This window comes from Leptonychotes weddellii, chromosome 12, assembly GCF_054177405.1.
Source record: "Leptonychotes weddellii isolate Sample4059 chromosome 12, ASM5417740v2, whole genome shotgun sequence".
NCBI classification, from domain to species: Eukaryota; Metazoa; Chordata; class Mammalia; order Carnivora; family Phocidae; genus Leptonychotes; species Leptonychotes weddellii.
Genome location: NC_138380.1, coordinates 22,607,853 through 22,627,493, shown reverse-complemented (window position 1 = coordinate 22,627,493; position 19,641 = coordinate 22,607,853). Strand labels below are relative to the sequence as shown.

Sequence of the window (19,641 nt, the reverse complement as noted above, 5' to 3'; positions counted from 1 at the left end):
AAAAAAAAAAAAAAAAGAAAAGTTTTTCCCGAGACTTTCACTTAAACCCTTCCATATGCAGTCATTTCTATTTTTATCATATAAATTTATTTATTAAATGAAATAAAATCTAAGTATCTGTAAAATAAAAACCCTCCATCACCCATCTTCCCATGTCCTGATGCTCTTCTAGAGACTGAACCTGTTTGAAGAGTTTTTGTTTTGTTATTTAAATAATGCACTTATTTCTGGGGTTATCAACTTTAGATTGTGTGTGTTGACTACTCACAGTAAAAGTGAGTGATTTAATGCGCTTGCACAGCTCTTCTCTCTATTGCCGCTCCTTAGCCACCATCCAAGTTTTTAAAGTTATGTTACTATTTTTAATTTAACGGGTTTACAATATTTATACTCACTTCCATAGACAAATTAACATTTCTGTATTTTGTTTCTAGATTTCTTCTAACAACGTAAGACTGATACAAAACGTGATTTTTGTATATGGCTACTGAATATTATTGCCTTCGGATTCATCCAAGTAGCATGACTGGGTTTGCAGAGAAAGAATAACCATAATTATTAAAACCCTACCTGTTAAGAGGTAATTAGACAAGTAGGGTCTAATATAGGTCCTTTTATAATTCCCTCTTAAATTTCTTCATTTCTTCTATGTTATAAGCAAATGCCACTGTTATTCATCTCATATCAGATGTGCTTTTTTTATTTTGTTGGATTACATCTAGAATAATTCATATGTGAGATATGCAGGCATTCTCTGAGCCACATACATTTTTAGCCTCACATTGATTGATAGTTTGGCTAGCTATACAATTGTAACTTTAAAATACTTTCCCTCAGAAAGTCTTTGTTCATTGCCTTCTAGAATCCAGGGAGGCATATGAGGTCTGATTTTCATATCTTACATGTATCTTTTCTCCCCTCTAAAAGTTCTTAGAATTTTCTCTCAATTAGTGCAATTTTACTGAGATGTATGGGCTTTTCAATTTTTAAAATTGTCTTTCTTCAATTTGTGAAACTTCTGTTATTTTATTTTATTTTATTACTTTATTTTTTTCACCCGTTTCTTCCCCTTCTTTGTTTCTTCTCAGTGTTTATTAGATATATTTTAGAATCTTATATCCATGCTCAAAGTATTTTAACTTTTCCTCAGATTTTTCATTTTTCTTGTCATTTCACTTTTCATTTCATTTTTCTCCTTTTCTTCTTGGTTCTTTCTCTGATTTTACCCTTCACATCTCCACTCCAGTGTTAACCCCAGTCATCCCATATTTATGTTCATCTTTTTATTTTCACATTTGTATTTTAATTTCCAGGATCATTTTATTTTCTGATTGATCTTTTCCACAGCAACTCATGCATGTGTGTAAGTTCGATATTCTCTTGATTCTCTCTTGGAATGCTCATTAAAATTCTGTTTTTTAAAAATTCTCTTGGAGCGCCTGGGTGGCTCAGTCGGTTAAGCGTCTGCCTTCACCTCAGGTCATGATCCTAAGGTCCTGGGATCCAGGCCAGCATTGGGCTCCCTGCTCACGGGGAGTCTGCTTCTCCCTCTCCCCCTCCCCCTGCTCATGCTTGCTCTCTCTCTCTCTGTCAAATAGACAAACAAAATCTTTAAAAACAATTCTCTAATATTTTTGAATTACCTCTGGTTTTGTTTTGTGTATGTGTCTTTTTAAATCGTGATATTGGTTCTTCATTTATCATGACATCCTTGGCTATTGTATGATTAGGATGTAGGGCCAGGTTGATGGATAAGGATTACAGGTCGGGCCCATTTTCCTTGGGTGGGAGGGCAGACTATAGACCTGTGTAGGTTAGTCACTGTTTAACCTGACTGGCTTCTCTCAAAGACGCACGATACAGGCACACAAACGGACTGGGGACCCACCACTGGAGGAGCTTTTTCTAAGAGTTGAGAAATTTATCATGTCTCTATCTTGTATAGAAGATGTAGTTCGTATTTCCCACCTGTTCATGTCTGTCTGAAATAAAGTTACTTCCAATTCTGCTTGGTTTCTCTCTCAGCACCTTATACCCACACAAGGAGCATAAGATAATTCTACCATCAGACAACTCCCAATTTTTAGAGCAGAATTCTGTAACACCTGTTACTCTATCCTTGTGAAGTTAGAACAGAAAGGAAAAGTGAGGGGCCCGACTGGCCCAGCTATTTTGAAATGCAGCTCTTTACATGATTTTCCTGATGGTCACTCCCATTCCCATGTCAGGTCTTTATACTGACTTGAGGCTTAGAAACTATCTGAAACTATCATGGTAGGAACCATTTCTGTCACTTGGGCTGTGCTTTCCTTCTTTTAATTTCTCTATAAATCATACCCATTTGACTTTAATTTTTCTGGAGTTTCTCAAATTGTTCTACCTTATGTTGGCTCTAAAAATATAATGGCCTCTTCTCATTCTCTTTCCTGTCCTCCTTTTCTTCCTTTTTCTTTTCCTTTTCTTTCCTTCTTTTTTATATTTTTAAATTTCATTGTTGCCTGAGAGGAAAGGGATATAAATATGTTTGTGCCAGCCCATATCCTGAACCATAAGGCAGACTAAGTTTCTTTTATATATATATATATATATTTCTTTTAATGATGCCAGTAAGTCTGTTTGCATTTATTTTCAATAACCTGGAATTTATACTAATATTTGGTTAAATATTTTTCTACACTTTGGGGTGGGTGGTACTAACCCATATGATACTGCATTTAGAGATTTAAAAAAAATTCATAACATAAAAATGTGATATGGTTACAGCCACAAGGAACTATTTGCTTGCAATCTGCTCTTCCTGGCACCCTGTGTGCTCCATAAGATATAAACGTCTACTGAATCATGGAAAATGCAATTTGAAGTTACACAAGTAAATTAGTCACTGCATTCTGTACTATCAACAGTCTGGGGTGTCATTAAGGTTCTGTCTATATAGAAAAAAAATAAGTCTATTTGTATGGCATTCCCCCTGAACATTTTTGAAATAAGGTCATGGTCACTATGACTAAAAAGAGTCACATTTTCATCTTCATCAAATCTAGTAGTCTAGCATTTTAAACATATTAAGAAAGCTAAACCATTTTAATGAGATGAGTGAGCTGAGGACTTAGTTCCCAGGTTGACTATCTAATTGTATAGTTGATTAAATTATTATAATTTGGGCATAGAAAATTCAAACCCTTTGTAAACTCAATTTCAATTAAAAAAAAAAAGATGAATGAGTAAATACCACAATCTCACTAACAGCCAAATGTTTAAATTAAGTAGCCCTAGGCCTCACAGCTTCCTCAGAGCCCCCCGAAAAAAGGAGGATCATGGAATCTAAGCAAGGGTCATCGAGAAAGTATTTCTTTATGCTGTCAAATGAGATAGGCATCCCCAAAAGAATTGCCCTAAATGTGTAAGTTGGCAATTTTCTGCGGCGTAATATGGGGCACAGCCGGAACAAAAGTAATAAGCCTGGCTAGGGCAGCATTCCCTAGGAGAGCCACTTAACAGGCTGGCCTACACTGTGCCCTAGAATCTCCTTATTTCGTTGTTTCCTTCTGCATCTTCCCAAGCAGATCATTTTAACTGAGTGCATAAATGAGATTATATAAATGTTTTCTTTTTGGGTTGCTTTTCCTTTTTCCTCTTCTATTTGGCTTTCCCCGTCTAGAGTTGACTGCAGCTCTGGTATGACTGATCTTGCCCAGACACCTGAAATAGGTAGGTATGATGATAGGTGCCACCGTACATGGGGACACGGCGAAGCCTTCAAAGGAATCCGCTTCTAATAACTGCAAGTTGACGGGGAAAGAAAACAGCCTCCTGTCTCCACTCCCCTCCTGTCTAAGGACATGAAGGACTGCCCGTAGAGACAGGTGCGGCTCTGGGCTGATCTATTCCGAAAATCACTTCCATTGCTGTCTAGAGTATACTGACGGGTTGCTCAGGCTGTTCTTCTCTCACCTTGACTATTCCTTAAAGCAGAAATTTTATTATTCTCTTCAGAACTACCTCTCACAACTCTTGTCCAAGTTGCGCACTTTTCAAATTTTAACATATTTCAGCAATTGCTTTGTGATGACACCTCGCTTGCTTCCAGTATTTCTGGCTCGATGTGTGAAGGTAGAGACACGTTGCCTCGGGAACAATTCTCTCTTCTCTTTCTCTGAGTCCTACTGATTCTGGTTGCCCTCTTTAGGGTACTTAATCTGCATGATCGACTACCCGGGGTAAGTCTCTATGTTTGAGAAAACACATCCAGTTGGGGTGCTACATGGACATGGTCTCAAGGACTGGAGACATTGAGGCAATTATCTGGGTAAATAAGAATGTATTCAGTCATTAAACACAGTTTTGTTTTGTTTTTTTCTTGAGACTCTGTGCTGGCTCAGGCCTCGACTCAGTGCTGAGGATATGACTGAGCAAACCCGATAAGGTCCCGGCCCTCAAAAATTACAGCCGAATAGCGGGAACGGCCAACATTTTAATGATCACTTATTACATGCTGAACACCTGTCCTGACTTATCTCATGAAATTCTCAGCAAAACTACCATGAGGTATCTATTAGTACCAAAAAACACACCATAATGAGACAACAGAAGTGTTTGGGTTTGTTTTTTGTTTTTTTTAAAGTCACCCATCTTCCTGCCTTTTCCTAGAGGATATGAACTCAAGTCTGTTCTAGTTTGAGAATAGGGCTGGGCACAGATGGCAAGTGACGGCTTTATATTGTTTTCTGTGTGAATTTGCATTCTCTGGGAGAATTTATTATTATCTTCAGATGTTTGGCCTTGCCTACATTTCCCCACCAGTTTAGCAGAGTCAGGATTGGAACCCAAATCTGCCTTCTCCAGAGCCTCTGCTCTTCCTTACTCCCCTCATCCATCTCTGCAGCCCCACACTCTTCTGCCCTTCAACAGACAGATACAGTAAAAAAACAGGGGAAGGATGACAAGGCAAAAGTATCTGATTAATGCCATCAATTCTTTGTTCTGTGTATGCTAGATAGAACTAAGACAACCATCATAATTCCTTTTTGCCTTTCTCCCTACATACTTAGCAGCCCAATTTCAGAAGAAGTGATAAAGACAAAAAAAATTTTTTTTAAAGAAATGCATACGGCCCATCACCGAAATGAGAAAACTTGTTTTTCAGGGAAAAAAAAAAAGCTGTTGTAATGGGGGTCACAATAAGATGAAAATATAAGATTTTTATGACATCACAGTCTAACTTAAATCATAGAGAAGCATTATAATATTATATGACATCATTCTCGTGCAAGGCAGTCCTTTCACACATTGGGTCGGCATTCACTGAGAAGGTACCACATGAAAGGCTCTGTGTTAAGAGACACAGTCACTCAGATACACATCTGATGGCTACAGCTTACCCTCCAGGAATGTTTCAAGGCTGACATTGGCAGGTGAGAGGAAGAAATGAAGAAGTGGGTACACGCAGAGGGAGCAGTCTAGGACAACTCCCCGGTTTCTGACTTGAGCTCCTGGATGATGCCACACCAAAGGAAGAAAGGCTGCTTTGAGACATAGGGGGTTTTTGACATTTTTGAGTTTTGGTGGTTTGTTGTAGTTTTTTTTTCCCCCTGCTTTGAGGGTATTTTGTTTTGTTTCCGCCCAATGCCCTGGTTAAAGCACTATGCTCCTTGGAGCTTGACAATGTCATAACCCTTGTCTGATTATCTCAGCTTTATGAGTGCAATTAGAGGTGGTAAAATATGTATTCAAGAGACTTCTGCCATCCTAACAGCCCCTCACCATCCCCAAGGATTCTTTTCCTGACAATTACATTAATTATAAGTTTTTTAGATTTTTCAGCACAATTAGGAGAGTTTGTGTGAGTCCATGTCCACGCCTCAGTGTGTCCACCCTTCCTTCACACCACTTTTCTAAAGGAGAAGGAAAAGTGCACTTATACGATGAGTTAGTAGAATGTAGCGGGCACAAAGCTTATAAATGATGTCATTAAAATCTATTGGAAAAACATGATTCAACTTCATTTCAAAATCTGAAAAAAATGTGGGGAAATTAAATGGTATTTTATCTTGAATAAAGACTTACTTTACAGAGCTCTCTTCGTGAGTGCTAAAATGTACCTTTATAATTTGACTTTACTCAGGGGTTTTCCAAAACATCTGTCTAAATTATTCAACTAATTTTACCTTTTATTCCTACTTATGTTATAATTTCAGAGAAACCTGTATGGTTAGATGAGTTTTCTTCCGTAGATTACTCTAAGAAGCATAATTAAATACATAGTGAAAGAAATTTTGCTCTTCTGCTGTCTCCTGTGTTATAAATTCTAGGTTACTGATGTATAGTTACAGGATGCATAGCTTTTTTTGCTTTCTCATCTCAGCTCTGACTCCTCACCATCTTTCCCTGCCCTTGAGCCTGATCTTCTCCTGCCTTTGAGCCTGGCACCTTGCTGGTGCTTGCAGGCATCAGGCCGGCATCGGCTGGGAGCCAGGCTGAGCGTTACAAGGAAGGATCGGGGAGGCAGACTGACATGGGCTCAATCATTAGCACAATACTGGACACACTGCTCAATAAGGAGCTACTGAATTAATGGCTGTGTGCACTGCCTAACTGCTACTAACAGTTCAAGCTGATAACGTGGGCTAATTGGCTGAGCATTATAAATGAGAATGGAGCACTGACCGGCTCTTTGGTCCTCACAAGTCAATAAAACTTTTGTAAAGCCTTCTTTTAGAGAACAGAGTTTTATTCACCTCTGATATCTGTGTCAACAATTTTAGCAATGTGAAAAAATAAATATTCTCATGCATTTTGCGTATTGTTTTGAATAATAAAGATACTTTGACAGAAAATAACAGGTAGCAAATTTGATGGGAAGCCTTAGGATGACACATAATTGTATTATATAAAGTACCTCAGTAGCCAAATCTTAGCTACTTATAATAGCTCTCGATGTAGAGCTGGTCCAGATTCAGCAACTCCAAGACTAACTAGACCATCTGAGGACTTTACGATGTTCTGAAAATTCCTACAATTAGCATTTCTTCCCAATTTCTTCAGTCTTTTCTACATTCAATTATATCATGAAAACAAAATAAATCCAATTAACAGATTTTATAATTTGTCTTACAATGTGCTCCTTTGACTTACTTTGAGTCCACAAAACTAAGAGAGATAAAAAGAATTTTGTCTAGCATTCAGTCATATCTCTATAGGCGTGGATATATCTATTCCCGAAAATATATACATAAACTCCAGGTTTTCAGAGGATTTACCGCAGTGCCCAAGGGCTCAGCGGCATCGCATCGAGCCTCATCACCGCCCTCCCAGCATATTCACCTGTCCATTTTATCCTGAAATTCCTCCTATCTCCATCACCGCTGCAAGGGAAAAGCTGCAGCTTAGCAGGCTTTTAGTTCTGAGAAACTTTGGCCATTTTTTTTTCAACTACCTTAAAAAAGCTTATTAGTATAATGCTGTTTGAAATGCTATGATAATACTATCCAATTGTGAAATACCATGCCATGATTTTACATATGCTAAAAATCGAGGCACTGAAAGACTTATCTAAATAGAAATAACATCTTATTTGTATTTGCCCTCCCCCACTGCCCTTGAAAGTCACAATATAGGGAGTAAGAGTAGACTATAATTTATAAAATGTAAAGCAGGAGGAAAAAAAAAAGAAAAGGCAGTTAGATGTCAGAGCTCAAGAGATTTTGTCTGGGTAAATATTTATTGCCCACAAGAAAGCAAAATAAACTACCTATGGCCCTTTTCGGATAAAACAGTATATTAAAAAAGTCAGTCCTTGGTTCAAATACAAATGCCACTTAATGTTATTAATAATTCACATAATGCAGACATTTCCAGACTCTGAAGAACATTGTTTTGCCCTGACCAGTTCAACTAACCACATCAAAAGAGACCCAACAGACTGTGAGAGACTTATTTTCCAGCTCATGCACTTTCTCCTGAGTCGTATTTACAAGTTTGATCCCCATAAATTCCTATCTACATGTGTCAAAAATGTAATGTTTATTAGGTTTAGAGCATCAGACCGCCTTACTTTACTTTCTTGCCATGTGCTGGGTCCCACATAAAATATTCATGGACTTCTATCAGGCCATCTAAGTCATGAAAGGTCACAGATCTGGAACCCATGGTAAGCTTTCTCTCTTCAGCAGCAAGTTTGCTGAAGTAAATTTTTTGTGTCTCCAAACATGGTTGAAAGCCACATTGATCTAGTAAGGGATGAATGCTCATACTAATGAGCTCTCTGTGCCCTTGTTGAGTATTTTCTCCTCTGAATTAGTTGGGATTTTAAGAGTCATGCATGACCTCGCTTGGAATGTTAGAGACTGGGGAATGTAATTGTCCCCAGGATGCTTGATTTCCTCACAACTTCTGGTGATGGAGGGCGGCGCGATCTTGAAATCCTCACTCTGAGAGAAGCGCGTGCTCATAGGCACAGTAAGGCTGAAGGACTGACTATTCATTCAGAAAGATAGCACTTGCCTTTGTTTTACAAGCTGGCTTGTCTCCATTAACCTACCCAAACCTTGGAATTCGTGGTTAATGTGAGTTCTCTGCTTTTCCGGATAGAAAACTACCTGTATCCCGTGCAGTACATGCCCCCTTTCTCATATGGATGTTCTTTACTTGCAGTGATTTATGTGGAAAAGGCTAACTGGAGATTAGTGGCCAAAGGAAATTATTTTAAGAGATTTAATTGATCTTCACCTTCTGAAAAATTATAAACTGCTTTATATAACTGCCCATTGCTGTCTTCTTTAATCCCTCATCATCACCTTGTCCATATGGAAAAGTGATAAGAATGGGGGCTGAGGAGAAATAGTAAGATGGTTCAGATTGAACTAAGCCACCTCAGTTTCTTTTGTTGTTGTCGCTTTACTATAAACCCTGCTTCCATGATGAAAGCCATTGTAATTGTGAAGGAATAGCTTTTTCCTAGAGTCACATTAGAACCAGAAAAGGCGGCATTTGTCATGCAATGGGATATCTCTGGGATAGCTCACCCCCATGAATCATGTCTGCCTTTTCTCCCATCCTCTTTTAATTAACATTAGGAAAAGAACAGTTATCTTCATTGATAACAGACCTGGGAAGAGAGACCCAGAAAGTAATGTGAGATCTGTCAATTTTCAGCCTTGCTAAGGAGGACCCATTAAAGCACTCTTCATGGACAATCAACCTTAGTCAACACATATTCAAAGTTAAGTGACCTTGAGGGATTTTATACATATATAAAAAATATAAATATATATTCAAAGTTAAGTGACCTTGAGGGATTTTATATATATATAAAATATATAAATATATATAATACATATAAATATATATATATATACATTTCTAAATAAGAATAATACAGACTGAATCATCTTGAGAGAATATAAGTGAACCGAAAAGAAAGGCAGGGAAGCATCCTAAAGAAAGGAGTTAAATCCAGGGAAGGGTTGGTGTATGCATTTCTTGCACTTACCTTTTCTGCTGACTGTGCTGTACCAAAAAAGATGGGAATGAAAGCTAACCAAATGATGCAGGTGGTATACATGGTAAATCCAATAGGTTTGGCTTCGTTGAAAGTCTCGGGGACACCTCTCGTTTTAATGGCATAAACAGTACAAGTGACCATCAAGAGGATACTGTACCCTAGCGAACAAATGAGCGAGAGATCGGAAATGTCACACTTGAGCACTCCCCTGGCATTCTCTGGGTCTAGAGTCCGCTGCTCTCCATAGTCAATGATGATGTGGGGGGGGTCCACAACAAACCAGATGCACACTCCTAGGAGCTGGACCGAGATGAGGCTGAAAGTGATCACCAGCTGGGATGCTGGACTAATAAACTTGGGTGCTGTGACCGATTTCTTCCCCTGCTCAAATATTCGGTGGATCCTGTTTGTTTTGGTAAGAAGGGCCGCATAGCTAAAACACATGCCAAGTCCTAGAAAGATCCGGCGGAAGGAACATACGATTGTATCTGGCGCGGCAATCATTAAGAAGGTGATCGAATAACAGAGGAAAATCCCTGTTAGGAGCACATAACTAAGTTCTCGTCCGGAAGCCCTTACAATTGGTGTGTCATTATAGCGGACAAAGGTCACGATCACAAAGGTGGTGGCAATGATGCCCAGTATTGCAACGAACACAGGCACCACAGCCCAGGGGGAATGCCATTCTAGTTTGATGATGGGGATTAGCTGGCAGCCTGTGCGGTTGATGTTTGGTCTCTGATCCAGAGGGCAAAGTTCGCAGGAGAGCTCGTCCACCTGGTAGTTGTAACCTTCACAGCGCTCACAATGCCAGCAGCAAGGGACTCCTTTGACCGTTTTCTTCCTCTCCCCAGGCCTGCAGGGCAGGCTGCAGACAGATGCCGGGTGAGTGTGTTCTGGATCAGCCCACTGCATGTCTTGCACCTGTGGGGATAAAAAATTAATGAGCCTTCCATTTCCCCCCATTTATAATCTCCTAATCCTAGCCACAGGTTTGTAATAAATCACTGAATGCTGACAGTGCAAATACAGTTTGCCGTAATAAGAGCCCGGTTTTCTCTCCCCAGTATTGACTTCTTGATGAAAGTGTTAAATGATCGGGTCCAATAAATCATTCATATCATCAACTTGATGAGCATCATTAGTTTCCATTTACCTCCTCAATGTTGACCAATCTGTCATTGGTAGAAAGATTTATTGGCCCGAACAGTTTTGAAACTCCAAAATAAATAAATAAATAAATAAATAAATGCCCCATGGAAATATGTTTTAGAGTTAATCACAGATATAAATGCCAGAATCCCTGAAACACTGGCTTAGGATATAAACATATACATAAAACAGTGATGCAAAGCTCTTCACCCTATCTGTGGAAATTCAAATCACACTGTGTCAATTTTCAAAGGAAATGGCAAAACTAACTACTTTAATCACTGATAATCATCATGTACCCGTGGTGATAACTGTATTAATGTTTTTGCCTCTGTTTGAGCACGGAAAATACTTTTCCCCCCCAGTCTTGCATTTCCACACTGTGCAAAAGACCATGCTGAATGAGATACCTTGGTGGTAATGTTTTCCATTGAACAGAAGCAGTCTTACAAGTGGCTTAAAGCAGTGAAACTGGTACAAATGAGAGAGTCCCCCCTAGTGTGCTTAGTATCTACTTCAGAGCCTTAAAGTTCCACCTTACTCTTTTGGATTAAATCACAGAGTAGCTAGCTCTACGAAAATAAAAATATTATTTTAAGGGGATTCTGCCAATCATTGACCTCTTACCTTGATTGTTTAGTAAAGGTTCTGGACCCAGTTCCAACATATATGGGTAGGGAAGAGGAGGTTTCCCATACCACCAATCAATCCCGGACAGCAGCTGGGTGTCCTGTAAGTTACCTCAGTTCTGACACTGTTAATAGCATCAGATCCCACAAGTTAAAACTCAGGCTGCAAGACTCTCCCCTCCCACTTCAGATGTCAGTTGTAAGCCCATGTCTCACATGTGCTTCTGACCGACCTATAGATTGAAGTTTCCAACAACACTTGCCTTGGGTTCAAGTAGTTTGCTAGAGGAGCTCACAGAACTCAGAGAAACCCTTTAGTTACTAGATTACCAGTTTATGATAAAAAGGAAAAGATGTAGAGGATGAGGTATGTGGGAAGAGCACAGAGCTTCCTTGCTTTCTGATTATGCCACTCCCCCCACAAATCTCCACCTGTTCACCAACTCTTAAGCTCTCTGAACCCCCACCTTTTGGGATTTTATGGAGGCTTCATCACATAGGCATGATTAATTAAATCAGTGGCCATTGGCATTAATACAACCTTTAGCCCCTCTCCCTTCCCAGAAGTCTGGGGTGGGACTAAAAGTTCCAATCCTCTAATCACATGGTTAGTACCTTGGGCAACCAGCCCCCATACTTAGGTTATCTAGAGGGTTTCCAAAAGTCACTTCATTAACATAATAAAAGACACCTTTAGTGTTCTTATCACAGAAAATTCCAAAGGTTTTAGGTGCTTTGTGCCATGAATAAGGTCAAAGACCATGTATTTCTCATTATAAATCACAATATTGCATTTACTGGGGCGCCTGTATGGCTCAGTCGTTAAGCACCTGCCTTTGGCTCAGGTCATGATCCCAGGGTCCTGGGATGGAGCCCCACATTGGGCTCCCTGCTCAGTGGGGAGCCTGCTTCTCCCTCTCCTTGCTCCACCCCTTTACTCCTATTCTCTCTTGCTATCTCTCTCTCTCAAATAAATAAATAAAATCTTTAAAAAAAAAAAAAGGTGATTTTGTACACTGATGTGAACAGTGACTGACACAATTTGCCCTCAAATCTTTGCTGAATTTAAGAGAAAAGAAGGATAGTGTTAAAAAGAAAACCAAAGGCCCAAAATGGCATCGCTTAGGTTAAAGCCCCAAGTCAGTAAACTGTGGCTTACTACCTGAATCTAATTGTAGTTTCAACCTTCCCCAGCGATGTAGTCTTAACCAGATCAGTCAGGAATTTTCTGATGGATGCCAATGGAGTCTGACATTTGGGCCTTCTCCATTCTCCAAAGGAAGATGAGGTAGTCTACATGATAAGACCTCCTGCTCTCCCCCTATAAAGGAAGGTGACTTTGCATATTTCTTTTGCTTATTACTTTCTTGCCCCACCCTCCTTCTTATAAAAACCTTCCATTTTGCACAACTCCTTGGAGCACACCTCTACTTGCTAGATGAGATGCTACCCAATTCATGAATTATTTAATAAAGCCAATTAGATCTTCAAATTTACTCATCTGAATTTTGTTTTTTAACAACAGGAAGGATACCACAGCAGAGCGCTGAGGAAGAAGGGATCAACTTGAAAGTACTGGGAACTGGTAATAGAAGGTTGCTCAAAGAAGCACAGAAATGGGAGCCCAAAGAATGGTTAGAAAACAGAACAAAACAATACACAACTTGTTTTCTCCAAGACCAGCTCTATTAACAACCCAGAAGAAGAATTACCATATTCCAAGGTCGTCTGGCTCCAAAATGGCTCCCAATAATCTCACCTCTGGGAATTTGTGAACCCATGTAGTCCTCTCCAACTGTGAATAGGGTTGATTTTTGTAAACAATAGTATATACTAGAAATGATTACATGTGATTTCTGAGACTAGGTCATAAAAAATATTTTGGCTTCTGCCTTGCTGTCTCTTGGATCAGTCACTCCAGGAGAAGAACCACAGTTTCATGAGAATGCTCAAGTAGCCCAATGGAAAGGAACCCAGGCCACCTGCCAAAAACTAGCACCAACTTGTCATGCATGCACGGGAACACCCTAGAGAGTGGATTGTCTGGCTGCATTCCAATCTTCAGGAGACTGCAGTCCCCAGTGACACCTTGACGGCAACCTCATGAGAAACCCTGAGCCAGAGCCCCGCAGCTAATAAGCTGCTTCTGAATTTCCAACCTACGGAAACTGTGTAAGATGATATATGTTGCAGTTATTACCCAGCAATGGAAAATTGTAATACAACTCAAAATAAGCTTCTCCACCCATTCTGTGACCACCGCCAGTGTAGCGTTCTATTGAGAATCTACTCAGAAGGCAGTGACAGCTGTCATTTACCAAAAACTTGCCCCGGGGTGGCTCGTGTAGACAATGTGCTTTCATTGCCTGCAAGTGGCCTTCCTATGGGGAACTAGGCAACTGAGACCGTTCGCACGAATAGATCTATTTCTTTAGGATGTTTTCCTCTCTTGAAGGTGAGGTGAATGATTGAGGATAGAGAAGCACAGTCCCCAAGCTTAATACTTGCAGAGGGCTATCAAATCTCCCCAAGGTGGAGTAGAAAATTCATACCTGTTTAATTTCAAATGTCCTCCCTTGAGAAAACAGGTGGTGTTTCATGTGTCCGAAGGGCACTCAAAACTATTAGCTCTTACCCTGTCTTTTCACCACAAAGGTATAGCAATCTATCACAACCCTGCTAATTTTCTATTAGGTTTTAATGATTTAAGAAAGTTATTTTATGTATGTATAGAATTCCATTAAGAAAGAAAAAAAAAGTTAAATTGGAAGCATATAGTGGCTTCTCTCGAAAATACGGAGAAAAATGAAATGCTCCACTGAGTGGCTAAAGTATTGATTTTATGCCCTAATGGACTCTTAAAAGATAATAAAATACTTTTGTGAAGGTTATATTTCAAAGCTAATTAATGTAAAACCAAGATTGCATTTTGTTTGGGGTTTCTATAGATTTATGATGTTACTGTAAAAAAAAAAGAAAGAAAGAAAAGGCAGCCAAATAGCTCAGAAATATTAAACTTCAAGACTGGAAGAGGCTTTAAAGGTCAGCTTTCTAACCACATGTGTAATTCTTTAATTCTCAATACATTTCATTTTCCAGAAGGAAATAAGACTTGTTAACAAAGAAATAGACCTAGGCCAGATAAGCCTCATTACATACGATAAATACTTATCATTATAAGTTAAATATTAAATTTTCCTTGGTCAGTTTTCTATGTACTAAACTAATGGAAAAATATTTTTCATAAACAAAAAAGGGAGTTACAAGATAATGGGAAATATCACAATACTTTAAATAGTCAGGCATTTTCTTTAAGAAAAAAACAATATAGTCAAGCCATCTGTGACTTTTTTTAATATAATGGAGAAAACAATAAGTATATTTTTGTAAACATGGTAAATACACATGACTCCATTTTCATCAAGGAATCTATTTATACATAACTGTACTGTGTTTTGATGCCATAGTTGAAGTCTGGGAGCCAACCAGTATCTACCTGAGGGAAGAATAAATAGCAAATACTTAAATGAGGATCTTGTGAATACATTAATATTTGAGTCAAATAATCTTGCTTATGTTGTTAAATAGTGACTGAAAACAGTACTATTGAGAATAAATTAAACAACCTAATTTTCACAAGTGTGCTATAAGGCATAAACAAGGAGCTATATTAACTGTGCAATCTTTCTTTCACATGAGTATCCATGCATTTTTAAAATTTGTCTTCCTTGTCTTTGACATTATTCTGATATTAGGATTTCTTTCTAAACTATATAGTCTAACAAATGGATGATAGTTATATAAACAGACCTTCCAGAGACAAAACCATAGCCCGTTCCTGTCTGGATAATGTTCACCAACAGTGATTCATTCTGTAGGCTCCAATCCAGTACATCTCATAGAATGTGAGCCATCAACTGGTTTCTCCTGTCAAATCCTATTATTACTGCAGACAAATACACCAACAGCCACAAAACCAAAACTTTCTGAGTGCGTGCGCTTCTATTTTTTAATTTTTAATCTTTCCAGACCAATCAACCTAGAGTAATTCTTCATAAATTCTTTAAGTAGACATTATTTTATATGAACAATTTTCTTCCGTATAGTTTTAGTAGCTCTTGAAAAAAGATTACAAGAACGTTTCCCGATTCAAGGCCCCATTATAATCAATAATTTCCAGTGTTTGGTACAAAATTCTTACTCAATGTAATACCTCAATTATAATATTTTCCCCACATATTAAGTGGTATCTTCACTGATGGGATTACCCTAAATGTGGAAACATTTTAAATATTAACAGATAACTGATAGTTAATCATAATTCCCTTTTTTCATTTTGCTCTATAAATCACAGCATTGATAATCATTTTGGTAACTAGTTTGCCACCCCAGTATTCAAAAACCCAACCCTTCATCTGACTTATATAATGGCATATTATATACGCAAACATTTCCAGTGAAATTGGGTGTTTTTAAAAAGCTTTACTCATTAATGTCGACATAATCAATAGATTTAACAAGTACACTAATTAGCATTAAGCATTTAAAATATCAAAATTTGGGGGCCCCTGAGTGGCTTAGTTGGTTAAGTACCCAACTCTTGATCTCAGCTCAGGTCTTGATCTCAGGGTTGTGAGTTATAGCCCCACACTGGGCTCCACACTGGGCATGGAGCCTAGTTTAGAAAAATATAATAAAAAAAGAAATAAAATGTCAAAATTTGTGCATTTTGTGAATCATTCACATATGAGTGAACTGAGAAAAGTTAGTCACAAAGATCACATATTGTGTGATTTTATTTTATATGAAATGTCCAGAATAGGCAAACCCATAAACAGACAATAGATTGGTGACTGCCAGGGGCTACAGGGAGAAGGGAACATAGTGAATGCTCAAGGGTACAGGATTTCTTAGGCAATGGCCTAAAATTAGATGGTGGAGATGGATACACAACTCTGTTAATATACTGAAAAATCCTGAGTTACACAATTTAAAAGGGCAACCTTTATGGGCAAATGTGGATTATCTCAATAGCGCTCTTCTTTTAAAAATATGCAAACTATTTAACTTGATACATTCAGGAAGTATTAACACTCGGTATTATTCAGTGTATAAAAAACATGTTGCATACCCATTCTGTTCAAGACACAAAGTTCAATGTGGGGATTCATCGGTGACCAAGACACGGTTCCTGAACCCCAGAGACATGTAGGTGGGGACAGAGATATGCGAAGAGCCTGCCACAGCTCAGTATGAGACTCCCTAGAGAGGAGTGAGGAAATGGTGCTGCTAGAGGAATATCCAGCAGGGCCATCAGCCCAGGCTTCACGGATCTGTGAACAGCAGCCTAACGGATGTGGGAGATAACCCAGGAGAGAGGATTGCAAGAGGGCACCAAGCAAAAAAGGAAGGAAGGAAGGAAGGGAAGGAGGGAGGGAGGGAGGGAAAGAGTGAGGGAGGGAAGGAAGGAGGGAGGGAGGGAAGGAGGGAAAGAGGAGGGGACATTAAAAACCAGGGGCAAGAAGCCATGGCAAACTGGAGAAACTAAACGTATAAAGAATACCAGGCATGTAAATCAAAGCACGGGATGACGTGGCAAGAGGTAAGGAAGTAAGGCTACAGAATAGATGACATATGAGATCATGAAGGACATTATGGGCCACTGAGGAGTTTGGATGCCATCTTATAAGTGGTCAAGGGGATCCTCTGAAGGTTTATGACAAGGACAGGGGTGGTGAGTTTTGTTGTTTAGAAGAATCCATGGGCTGCAGAGTGGAGAGAAGACTCACAGAGCCCAGGACTCCAGACAGGCCAGTCTGGAGACTGCTGGAGAATTCCAGATGAAAGGTGAGGGCAACAGGAATCTGAGCATGCAGTGGCCATGAAGGACAGTGTAAGCAGCACCAGGTTTTCAGACTTTTATTCTGCAGGCCACAGAGAGTGATTAAAGGGTTTTAAGCAGATATGTGGCATGATTTATATATATAATTTATTTACTTATTTATTTATTTAGGAGATCACTGTGGTGACAGATGAGGGAAGAGGGTGATACAGAAGCAAGGATAAGAATTAGGGAGAAACTGTGGTAATTCCAGGCAAGACAAGAGCCTGTGAATTCCATTAGGAGCAGTGATGATAAAGAAGATGGGATAGATTTGAGATATAGTAAAGAAAATAAAGAGAGAGGAACCAAACAATGACATCCAGACTTCTGATTTGAGAGTCATTCTTAGCATTCACTGACTTCCACCCCTCATGTCTAATCACCACCTGCTACACGGCCTTGCCCTTGCACTCTCTGACTCCCAGGAATGGCTGACCATTGCGTATCAACCCTCCCCAGTCCCCTGTAAGACTCTAACACAGCACCTTGTAGCCTCTTTCAGTGGCACTTGACAGTACGTAATTATGTATTTATTTGTTTGATTTTCTTTTTTTTTTTAAATAAGTAGTTTTATAAAGTTTAGGTTATGTTCCTCAGAATTACTTAAGGGGTTTACTTAAAATATAGATCCCTGGAACCCAGTTCTTAAAGATTACAATTCAATAAGTCTGAGAAAGAACCTCAGGTTGAGATTTTTTTAAAGCCCTTCTTCCTGTGATTCTGATAGATGTAATTAGTAAACCATACTTTGCTAAGCACCAAAATTTCTTTTCCTTGGAAGAGTAAGAGCCGGGTCTGTTTTTCTACTGTTGTATCCCAGAGCCAATTGTGGTGACTAACCCCCAGTAGGTATTAATAAATATTTGTTGAATGAAGGAAGAAGAAACAAAAGAACAAGTGAACAGGTGATAGCATCTTTCATTGAATAAAGGCACCCAAGGGAATGACTGGTTTTAAAAGGTAGATCATGACTTGGTTGTCTATGAGCTCAAAGTCCCAATGAGGCTTCCAAGACAAGAAGCTTACAACTCAGATGAACACTTGAGTTGTATTCATGAGTCAGGTTTACAGGAGGTGAAGATTTCAAAGACATAGTCATATTCAAGGCAGGTGAGACCATGAATATTTATTAGCGAGTTCTCATCCACAGAAACAGGGATAGTATGAAGGGAAGATGGCACGAATGGGGCCCTGGAAAGAGCAAATTTTAAGGAGCAGACTCAGCAAGATCAGTAAAGGAGGATGAAAAAAACATGGCCAGATGGAAACTAGGGAAGAATATAGTTCAAGGTCCATGAAACTAAATAGATAATTTAAGGAATGAGGAAATGGTCAGTGATGTCCAAAGATACAAATTTCATGAGGATAGGATTTGAAAAGTGAGAGTCCCTGGTTACCCTCATGAGAGAGAATTCAGCTGTTCTGTGAAGTCTTCTCTGATCTACCCTATACTCGGCAGGTAGGTGTGTTTCTCCCCTGTATTTCATTGTATTTCATTATGTATTTTATCATAATTCTTTGGCATTATATTGTGATTATCTGTTGATGTGTCCATTTCCCAATGAGACTGAGAGCACAGTAATCTCAGGGACAGATTATTTTTTACCTCCCATTACCTGTTTTAAGACCTAGGATTCAATAAAAAGTCAATGTTTGATAAATACATAAACTGATTAATAAATAGAATGTATGATAAACACATCTATGATTATCATTACTCACTATTTAGTGTTTTGAGTAGGCATGGCTTTAGGCAGTAGGCAAATGTGAGTAGTAAATTTATTCTTTCCTCAATCTGTGTGGTGTCTAGATTCTTTCATCTATATCCCTAGAGAAGCTAATCTGGGAAATTGTGCACTCTGACAGATAACTCACAGGGATATTGGAAAGATCTAACAAGGTAATATCTGTGAAAGTGTTTTGTGAACAGAACATGTAAAAAGACAGGTGGAAACTCCACATACATTTCAATTTAGGACCAAGAGGCAGCACTGGGAAGAAGGCCCCTACTCTCTACCTATAATTAAAGATAGCTGCTGTCCAAAAATTATGTCAGAAGCAACAAGCAAAACTCCACCATCTCTGGATTTCATCCAGATCTACTATCCTTGCTTTTATATTCCCACAACCTCAGCTCTTAATGTCAGTTCCTGGTAACTGCCGCATGAGATGACCATCTTTCAACTGCTCTATGCAGAGAAAACCACCCAGGTGAATGCCTTCTGCCCTTGGCTCTGAGCTTGGAGAGGGTAGCATCTTTAAGTGTGTGTGTTGTGGGATGGGTGGTTTCAGGGAAGAGTATAGGAAGTCAGACCCACAATACTTTGGATGAACAAGAGGTACTAATGCTACGATAATAGAGTTTCACCCCAACACACTGCATATGTGTGGTATTTGTAGCAATAATGTTGAACAATTTTTTTCTTAATTTTGAATTTGTGATAAAAGTTTTAATATGAATTCTTTGAAGAGTGGTT

The 19,641-nt window shown here is 38.9% G+C and overlaps 1 protein-coding gene across 1 annotated transcript in view; it reads right to left on the bottom strand.

Annotated features, from left to right (window-relative positions):
• The window catches only part of GRM8 (glutamate metabotropic receptor 8), a 651,221-nt gene that overhangs the window by 57,193 nt on the left and 574,387 nt on the right, over window positions 1-19,641 (bottom strand). Inside the window, exon 8 of the mRNA XM_031023364.2 lies at window positions 9,488-10,423. Coding sequence (XP_030879224.2) covers window positions 9,488-10,423 — 936 coding nt within the window. The remainder of the gene's footprint in view (window positions 1-9,487; window positions 10,424-19,641) is intronic.